This window comes from Poecilia reticulata, chromosome 17 (genome assembly GCF_904066995.2).
Source record: "Poecilia reticulata chromosome 17, P_reticulata-male-v2, whole genome shotgun sequence".
NCBI lineage: Eukaryota > Metazoa > Chordata > Actinopteri > Cyprinodontiformes > Poeciliidae > Poecilia > Poecilia reticulata.
Window position 1 is genome coordinate 29,903,930 of NC_088846.1, and position 9,364 is coordinate 29,913,293.

The 9,364-nt window shown below is 49.5% G+C and overlaps 1 protein-coding gene across 5 annotated transcripts; it reads left to right on the forward strand.

The window, feature by feature from the left end:
* The first annotated feature begins 428 nt into the window (after window positions 1–428).
* Window positions 429–9,321, forward strand: tmub1 (transmembrane and ubiquitin-like domain containing 1). Of its 5 annotated transcripts, none has more exons than XM_017303345.2 (4): window positions 446–875; window positions 1,965–2,192; window positions 2,303–2,680; window positions 8,798–9,321. In XM_017303345.2, exons 3-4 carry the CDS (start codon window positions 2,316–2,318, stop codon window positions 9,147–9,149), a joined length of 717 nt encoding a protein of 238 aa, XP_017158834.1. In that variant the 5' UTR covers window positions 446–875; window positions 1,965–2,192; window positions 2,303–2,315; the 3' UTR covers window positions 9,150–9,321. The 5 variants fall into 5 exon arrangements, with proteins under 5 accessions (XP_008400898.1, XP_017158834.1, XP_081453918.1 ...); XM_081597792.1 differs by having other exon boundaries at window positions 1,968–2,192; XM_008402676.3 differs by lacking the exon at window positions 1,965–2,192 and having other exon boundaries at window positions 429–546.
* The last annotated feature ends 43 nt before the right edge of the window (window positions 9,322–9,364 follow it).

Genomic DNA, 9,364 nt, shown 5'->3' on the forward strand with positions numbered 1-9,364 from the left:
TGGTGGAACCTGCGAGCTGATGGCTCCGGCTCACTGCTGCCCCCTGCTGCTCCAGCTGATTACATTACATTAAAGCTTTTTCTTTATTAATGACAAACGGTACGCAATTAACTTGTTAAGGTACAAAGAACATTCCAGTATAGGCAGGAAAAAAGAACAAAACGACAAGCACATAACAGTAAGGCTAATAATAAAACAGAGCAGGATTTAAAACAAAAGAAACCCAGAGATCATTCTTGATGGAGATGAACACCAGAACCGGGCCTCAAAACCTGGAGTCAGAACCTGGTTCTAGAGTGAAAACCATTCCAGCGGTTCATCATAATGGTCAGACCGGTTACGGAGCTTTAACGTCTTCATAAAAAACGATAACTACAGTGACGTCAGAGGAATCAGAGGCTGCAGTTGCAGGCAGTGACCAGCAGGGGGCGAAGAGTCGCCTCGGTTCTGTCTGAGCAGCAGCAGAAGAAGCGGCAGCAGGCAGCGCAGATTAGCCTGTTAGCTTGGAGGATAACTGCTCTGCTATGAAGCTTTTTCTGTGAGACGGTGAGTTCTGGTTCCCCTCTGGTCCGAACTTGGGTCGGACCGGTCCGGAACTACTTCCGGTGCCGTTGTTAGCCATTAGCTCCGGGTTTAGCCAACTGCTCAGGTGAGCTCAGGTAAGAGCAGTTCAGAACTCTGCTGGTTCGGTCCGAGCTTCCCAGCTGGGCCAGCCAGCGGTCCGGCACATCACCGGGAAGAGAGTACGAACCGGGAGCACATGAACAAGGTCCGGAACCCGGAGACGTCCTGAGGCAGCTGCTGAGGAACAGGTTCGGTCCGGTCCGGTCAGCAGAACTCCAGCGGAGGTTCGGAGCAGCCTGGACCCAGAAAAGGTTGGTGTTGTAGATCAGCAGATGTTCCGAAGCTGTTCTCATCTAGCTTCTCCTGGTTCCGGTTCGGTTCCGACCAGAAGATTTTGTGAAGGTTCGCTGGACGGAAGCAGCTTTTCAGAATCTGGAGAAATGAAGGTTCTGGTTCTGGTTCTGGTCCAGTTGGTGGAAACTAATCAGTTACATTTATTGCTGTAATTACATTTAGTCTAATTTGTACTTTAAGTTGTTTACAGAACCTGAACCTGAGTTTGTTTTGAGTAAAGTAATAATTTGCATTATTTAGTAGAAATAAACGGCAGCAGGTTTTAGTTTAGTTCAAATAAAGAGGAAAATAAAACTTGATGCTGCATCAAATCCTGTAAACATGATATTTAATGTTTTATCATTATAGTTTCTACTGACTGAAAACAAACCAGGAGTTCAGTTTTTAGTCGGTTATTTAGACAGGAGGCTGAAATAAGATATTAATGTAAATATTTAGTGCTGCATCTTTATAAAGTTGCTCCTTTAACTAGGCCGTTTGAGGCCAACATGTTCTCCTTTCCTCTGTGAGCAGAACCTGGTTTTGCTCATCACAAAGGAACTAAAGTCACATTTTAATGAGGGATTTGTTACTTTAATCTGTATTTAAGTGCAGCTTACATCAATAACTGCTTTACCTGAATAACCTGCATTATGGGATGTGTGAACATTGATAATCCATTCATGTTGTAACTACGGTAACGTTTCATCTCTGTCTTTTCTGTTCAACAAATTGGTCGTTTTCTGCACTTTGATCAAGTTTTGATTGAATGAAAATGATCCACTGTCCTTTTTATGTTAAGGTGAGTTTAGTGATTTATGTCCGTCCCGCCGCATGTTAGTGTCTGTGGACCACCTGTGTAAAACGTCCCAGTCCATAAACCAAACGCCCCAATCCGACCAGCAGCCACCGACTTTGGGAAGAGTCGTTTGGCGCCAGTCAAATCTCCGGTTATAAGTTAATAATTGGTTGTTTTTGGGGTGTTCTGTGTTTTAATGGAGCAAATTAACGTCAAACATCAACTAGATTTTCTCCGTTTGCTTCTAATTGGGACGTTTTGTGACCAGCAGACAGACGTTAAACGTGGCGGAGACGGTTTGAGGGCTGCAGACGAAAACTACGAGGTCCAGGAGGGAGAAGCTGCAGCAGCAGGACAGATCAGAAACACTTTGGGATGAAAAGTCAGATCCAGTGACAGACAGATTCAGGCTGCCAGCTGATCCATCCTGACCCAAACCGGACCGGCTTACTTTCACCCGATTCTGACCCAGAACATTCCTCTGAGTTCTCTGGAGGTCTGTCCAGCTCCTGGTTCTGTTCTGGTTCTGTTCTGGGTCCGGTGCATCTAGCATCAGCTGAACCTGAGGTTCCCTGTGTGCTGCTGACCCGAGTCGTCCTTGTTCAGGTCGCTGCCGGCGATGGCTCTGATCGAAGGCGTGGGCGACGAGGTGACGCTGCTGTTCGGCTCGCTGCTGCTGCTGACGGTGCTGCTGCTCGCCTGGGTCTCCACCCGCACCGCCGAGCCCCCGGAGCAGCTGTTCCCAGGCCACGCCCCCTCCACACAGGACACGCCCCTCTCCTCCACCGCCTCTGTGGGCGACGGCGCTCCGTCCGAGGCTCCGCCCACCGGCCCCTCCCCCCAGGAGGAGGCGGAGCCCGAGGCGGGAGACGGGGTGAGGCGGCGGGGAGCGGAGCGGAGCATGGTGGTCCGCCTGAAGTTCCTCAACGACACGGAGAGAACGGCCCAGGTCCAACCGCACGACACCATCGGCTACATCAAACGGTACGGACTGAGCACCAATCAGAGCCAGGAGGCGGGTCTTAGTGTTGCCAATCACCCTCCGAGTGGTGCTGCTCATCTCCCCCTGATACCTGATAGCACAGCCAGTCATGAGCGCATATTTAGCGAGTACATCAGGTGATTGACAGCACTAAGCCCCGCCTCCTGGCTCTGATTGGTTGTTTTTGGTGCATTTTGTCAGAGTGCAGTCGCCTCATGGAGGCGGATTGTTGCTGCAACATTTACTCAGCATGTCAGACAGCAGCGTTTTGGATCCTCATGTCTGTTACGGATTAGTTTTTGGTAAATGTTTAATATTTGGGGAGCCGTCCAGGACGGCGGCCATCTTGGTCACCTTAGCAGTGTTTCATAGAGCCCCATGTTATTTTATCATTGTCAAGCTTGACTGAAAAACAAGCCTCCGGTCACTAGGTGGCAGCAGTGTTCAAACTAATCAACAGGCTGCCTGTTCAAGCCAGTAGAAGCAACTGGTGGGTTCATGCTTGGATGTTTTGGCCCAGTCAAAGTCCTTCCACTTCATCACATTGGAGGGTTTCAGTGCGAATTGAGTCCCGATTCGCTGCTTCCTGCTTTAGCCCCGCCCCTTTTGGGTCCCGTTTTAACACTTATGCTAAACCAGCATCCAGGGAGAAGCGAAGGACCTACAACACGTGTATCAAACTCCAGGCCCGCGGGCCACATGTGGCCCGCCATGTCATTTTATAGGCCCATGATTGACTTGAAATAAGTTTGACTACAAACTACATCTCCCACAATGCATTCCGATTGTTTGAGGTACCAGAGGAAACAGTAACCCCTTGATGAGGTCAGAGGTCAAACTGATGGATGATCTCTGCTGAAATCTTCCAGCAAACAGTTGAGACAGAAAAGTTTTTGGTTTCTGATATTAAAGTCTGTTGTTCTGCAGCTCATTAACCCCCACTGACCCCCAGCTCATTAACCCCCACTGACCACCAGCTCATTAACCCCCCACTGACCACCAGCTCATTAACCCCCCACTGACCACCAGCTCATTAACCCCCCACTGACCCCCAGCTCATTAACCCCCCACTGACCACCAGCTCATTAACCCCCCACTGACCACCAGCTCATTAACCCCCCACTGACCACCAGCTCATTAACCCCCACTGACCACCAGCTCATTAACCCCCCACTGACCACCAGCTCATTAACCCCCCACTGACCCCCAGCTCATTAACCCCCACTGACCCCCAGCTCATTAACCCCCCACTGACCCCCAGCTCATTACCACTGACCACCAGCTCCAGTTAACCCCCCACTGACCACCAGCTCTAGTTAACCCCCGCTGACCACTAGCTCCAGTTAACCCCCCGCTGGCCCCCAGCTCGTTAACCCCCCACTGACCCCCTGCTCATTAACCTCCCGCTGACCACCAGCTCTAGTTAACCCCCGCTGACCACTAGCTCCAGTTAACCCCCCACTGACCCCCAGTTCATTAACCCCCCCGCTGACCCCCAGCTCGTTAACCCCCCGCTGACCCCCAGCTCTAGTTAACCCCCCGCTGACCCCCAGCTCTAGTTAACCCCCCGCTGACCACCAGCTCTAGTTAACCCCCCGCTGACCCCCAGCTCTAGTTAACCCCCCGCTGACCACCAGCTCTAGTTAACCCCCCACTGACCCCCAGCTCTAGTTAACCCCCGCTGACCACCAGCTCTAGTTAACCCCCCACTGACCCCAGCTCTAGTTAACCCCCGCTGACCCCCAGCTCTAGTTAACCCCCGCTGACCACCAGCTCTAGTTAACCCCCCACTGACCCCCAGCTCTAGTTAACCCCCCCCTGACCACAGCTCTAGTTAACCCCCGCTGACCCCCAGCTCTAGTTACCCCCCGCTGACCCCCAGCTCTAGTTAACCCCCCGCTGACCACCAGCTCTAGTTAACCCCCCACTGACCCCCAGCTCTAGTTAACCCCCCGCTGACCCCCAGCTCTAGTTAACCCCCCGCTGACCCCCAGCTCTAGTTAACCCCCCGCTGACCCCCAGCTCGTTGGGGTCTACCCCATGTTGGGCAGATGGATCTGATCTGACTGCTGGTTTATTGGTCTTATTTTCTGCATCTTTTGAAAAAGGAAAGTTGATTTTTGAGAGGGAAAGTTTTGCATAACATTTATGGAAATAATGTTTTAATAATTCAGACATTGACTGAAATTTCCACATTTTTTCTTTGACAAACAAACTGAATATTTTGTAATGAAACAAAATCCACATTTTGAAACCAGAAGGTGATGAAATGGATGTAGATCTTCTTCACCGGGACGTTTGCAGCTGAAACCAGATTCCAGGCAAAGTTTTTATTTATAGCAGAAAAAGAATAAAGTGACAAACTGAGTGAAATATTAGAAATGCAAAATGAACATCAGTCATCGGTTTTAATGTCACGTTTTCCAGCTGCAGCGGAATTATGACAAATGATGGAAGCTATAAAAATGAGCTTATTAAACAGTTTGAACTGAAATTGGTCTTTTCTAATATTTCTCTGCTTCACCAGCTGAACCAACATGCTGGATACCAATTCCTATATGAACCCTTCAAAATAAATGTCCCAAAAACACAAACAATATGAATAATGCAAAATAAGATGAGCTGAACAGTAAAATATTGGAATAAAGATGTTTTGTGATGCTGTTTAATCACTCAAATCAAATTATTTCACTTTAAGAATGGAGCTGATTTTACAAAGTGATGAATCATTAATATCATAATTCATCATTAAACTTACAGATGGAAAACATTTCCTCTATAATTTCCCCTTTTGAGAATCTTTCTAAAAATATTTGTTATTTTTTAATATATTTTCTTTCAGGCTGGAGGAGGAAGAATATTGATAATATTGATAATATTGATTCAGAGCTGCTGATGAATCTGTTGTAAAAATTTTGGTCCATAAATTCACAATGTTGTTGTTTCTAATTTTAGACTCATTTTGGTTCCATTATCTTTTTATTTTCACAAATCAGATTAAAATGCTGCATGTTTGTCCCAAACTAAACGAAAACATTAAATATGGCGTCTGAACGGCAGGAAGAAGAAAAAACAAGTTCAGGCTGATTTCTGCCAAAACACCCGAACACACCACGAGACACACGGCACAGGTTTAACCGCTGCAACACACACACACACACACATGCCCACATACACACATGCCCACATACACACATGCACACAACACACACAGACACACACACACACACACACACACACACACACATGCCCACATACACACATGCCCACATACACACATGCACACAACACACACAGACACACACATAACACACACACACTCAGATTTTTAATGGACTTTTATACGTTTTAAGAAAAGCATGTTAAGGTTCCGACCCGTTCTTCCACGACTGGGTCCAAACTGACCCGCATTCATTTCCTATGGACTTTAATGGGAATCTTTGTTTCTGACCAACTGTTTCTGTCAGGAAAACATTTTCAGTGAACCAAACACACTGAGACCCTGAATAATATAATTTTACACAGCAAGAGCTCTGACATGTAAGTATTATCTTTATTTTTACCTCACAATGTGTGTGTGAGTCAATCATAAGGACTGCGACAGCGTTATTGGCACCAAGCAACATGTTAGCCTCCTTCAGAGTTAGCTAGTTATCTAACCAACGAGCTAACTTCACCACCTGCACTTTATTGGGCATGTGTGTTATGTGTGTGTCTGTGTGTGTCTGTGTGTGTCTGTGTGTGTCTGTGTGTGTGTGTCTGTGTGTGTGTATTGTGTGTTATGTGTGTGTCTGTGTGTCTGTGTGTGTCTGTGTGTGTGTCTGTGTGTGTATTGTGTGTGTGTGTGTGTCTGTGTGTGTATTGTGTGTGTCTGTGTGTGTGTGTGTGTCTGTGTGTGTATTGTGTGTGTCTGTGTGTGTGTGTGTGTCTGTGTGTGTATTGTGTGTGTGTGTGTCTGTGTGTGTATTGTGTGTGTCTGTGTGTGTCTGACACCCTGGATGAGAAACCAAGAGAGAAAATGTGTTGAACGACATGCAGGACCTGTTGATCAATGTGTTCAAGGTTCTTTCTTTTATCAATAAATGAAATAAAAATTCATAGCTATAGAAATAAATGCATAAATAACTGAGCCAGAAAAGTACAGAGTTCCTTCTCTGGGTGGGGGAAGAAGTCCTGACCCAAGTGGAGGAATCCAAGAATCTCAGGATCTTGTTCACCAATGAGGGAAGAATGGAGCAGGAAATCGACAGGCGGATCTGCACCGATCTGTAACGATCTGCACCGATTTGTATCAATCTGCACCGATTTGTAGCGACCCGACCCCGGATGAACGAAGAAGATGGATAAATCACACACACACAGCATCATAGAGCTAGTTTGTAGAAACGTGCTCCTTCACAGCCATAATGGATGTTAACATTGTCCATTACTTACATTTCATCATCATCATCATTGTTGTAAAATTGCTGCTGCTGTCATTTTGTTTTAAAATGTTCTACAAATGAAAATAATTCCAACCTGACATGATTCTTGTGTGAAATAAAACGGTTTTATACAAAACATTATTTTGGATCAAAATGACAAAGAAGCAAAAAGCCCATGATTTAAACACGGGTCCAAAACGACCCGCTGACAGGAGACGGTCAGTCAGTCAGTCGCAGCAGAGATCTGGACCGGGTCGGTTCCGGTCAGGAGCAAACCTAAACCCCACGACTGGGACAGACATGGACCCCACAGAACCCACTGGACCCGCTCAGAGGGTTCATTTTGGACATAAAGCTGTTTAAAAAGAACAAAAGGTTTGAAATGATTTTAGTGATTATTTTGCTGCATATTGAGACGACAAACAGCTTCAGAAAGCAAAACGTTTTAGATTTAGACCTTCAGTCAATCAGCAAAAGTCTCAACAGCCATTTTGGATCTGGGCGGTTCGACACAGACCCTCTGTTACATATGCTGCTTCCGCCAGCATGCCGAGGTGGGCCCCATGTGGGGCAGGGCAGACAATACGGCCCCATGTGGGGCAAAGCAGGGCAGACAATACGGCCCCATGTGGGGCAAAGCAGGGCAGACAATACGGGCCCCATGTGGGGCAAAGCAGGGCAGACAATACGGCCCCATGTGGGGCAGGGCAGACAATACGGGCCCCATGTGGGGCAAAGCAGGGCAGACAATACGGGCCCCATGTGGGGCAAAGCAGGGCAGACAATACGGGCCCCATGTGGGGCAGGGCAGACAATACGGCCCCATGTGGGGCAAAGCAGGGCAGACAATACGGGCCCCATGTGGGGCAAAGCAGGGCAGACAATACGGCCCCATGTGGGGCAAAGCAGGGCAGACAATACGGGCCCCATGTGGGGCAGGGCAGACAACACGGGCCCCATGTGGGGCAGGGCAGACAACACGGGCCCCATGTGGGGCAGGGCAGACAACACGGGCCCCATGTGGGGCAGGGCAGACAATACGGGCCCCATGTGGGGCAGGGCAGACAACACGGGCCCCATGTGGGGCAGGGCAGACAATACGGGCCCCATGTGGGGCAGGGCAGACAATACGGGCCCCATGTGGGGCAGGGCAGACAACACGGGCCCCATGTGGGGCAGGGCAGACAACACGGGCCCCATGTGGGGCAAAGCAGGGCAGACAACACGGGCCCCATGTGAAAATGTCCATGTTTTCCATGGTGAACCACCACCATGGAAATATCCACATGGGGCCCACATGGTCTGCCCTCCTTTGCCCCACATGGGGCCCATAGAGGTCTCCAATACCAGGGGATGGTACTGGAGTCGTCGTGGCGCCAGAAGCTGTAAAAAGCTGCAGTCATGTGACCGTATTGAGTCATGTGACCAGCGCCGGTCTGATGTGCTGGAACGTTGATGTGTTTGGTGCTGAAGAGTCAGCAGAGCTGCGACCGGCCAGGAAATAAACTCTCATCTCATCCTCTGCATGAAACTCGCAGCAATGAAACGCTACATTTCAGATCCGTGTTTAAATCCACCCTGCTGCCCATTCCTGGACACACAGAGGTGGAAAAGGGCCGGGAGGTCTCACTCTGTCATTAATTGCAGTTCGCTCTGTGGGGTTCTGACCTGGTTCTGCTTCCTCTGCCCCTCCAGAACCTACTTTGCGGGTCAGGAGCAGCAGGTGCGTCTCATCTACCAGGGCCAGCTGCTGCAGGACGACGCCCAGACGCTGGCCTCGCTCAACCTGGCCCATAACTGCGTCCTGCACTGCCACATCTCCCAGGGCGCGGCGGCGGGGGCGGCGGGGGGCCCGCGGCCCGCCGACCAGGTCCAGGTGGCGCTGAACGTGGGCAGCCTGATGGTCCCGCTACTGGTTCTGATGCTGTCCGTGCTGTGGTACTGTCAGATCCAGTACCGGCAGTTCTTCACGGCGCCGGCCACCGCCTCGCTGGTCGGCATCACCATCTTCCTCAGCCTGGTGGCCTTCGGCGTCTACCGCCGCTAGCCGCTCTCTGATTGGCCCGCCGCCGTGGGCCTGCACATTCTGTTGCCATGGAGACGTGGAGCGCGACAAGGACTCTGATCTTTATTTTTTTAGCTGATGTTTCTCTGTAACTTCTCATCACTGTGCCTCGGTTCCTCCTGTCGGCTCTAATCTCAATAAATCACTAATTTATCCTGCCGAGTCCGACTCTGAATGCCGACCCGGTTCTACTGGGT

Bases quoted from the DNA above. Each gene is read 5' to 3' on its own strand.
- tmub1 (XM_008402676.3), top strand. From the start codon at position 2,316: ATGGCTCTGATCGAAGGCGTGGGCGACGAGGTGACGCTGCTGTTCGGC. The intron at 2,681-8,797 runs GTACGGACTGAG...CTGCCCCTCCAG, and splicing joins ACCATCGGCTACATCAAACG to AACCTACTTTGCGGGTCAGG.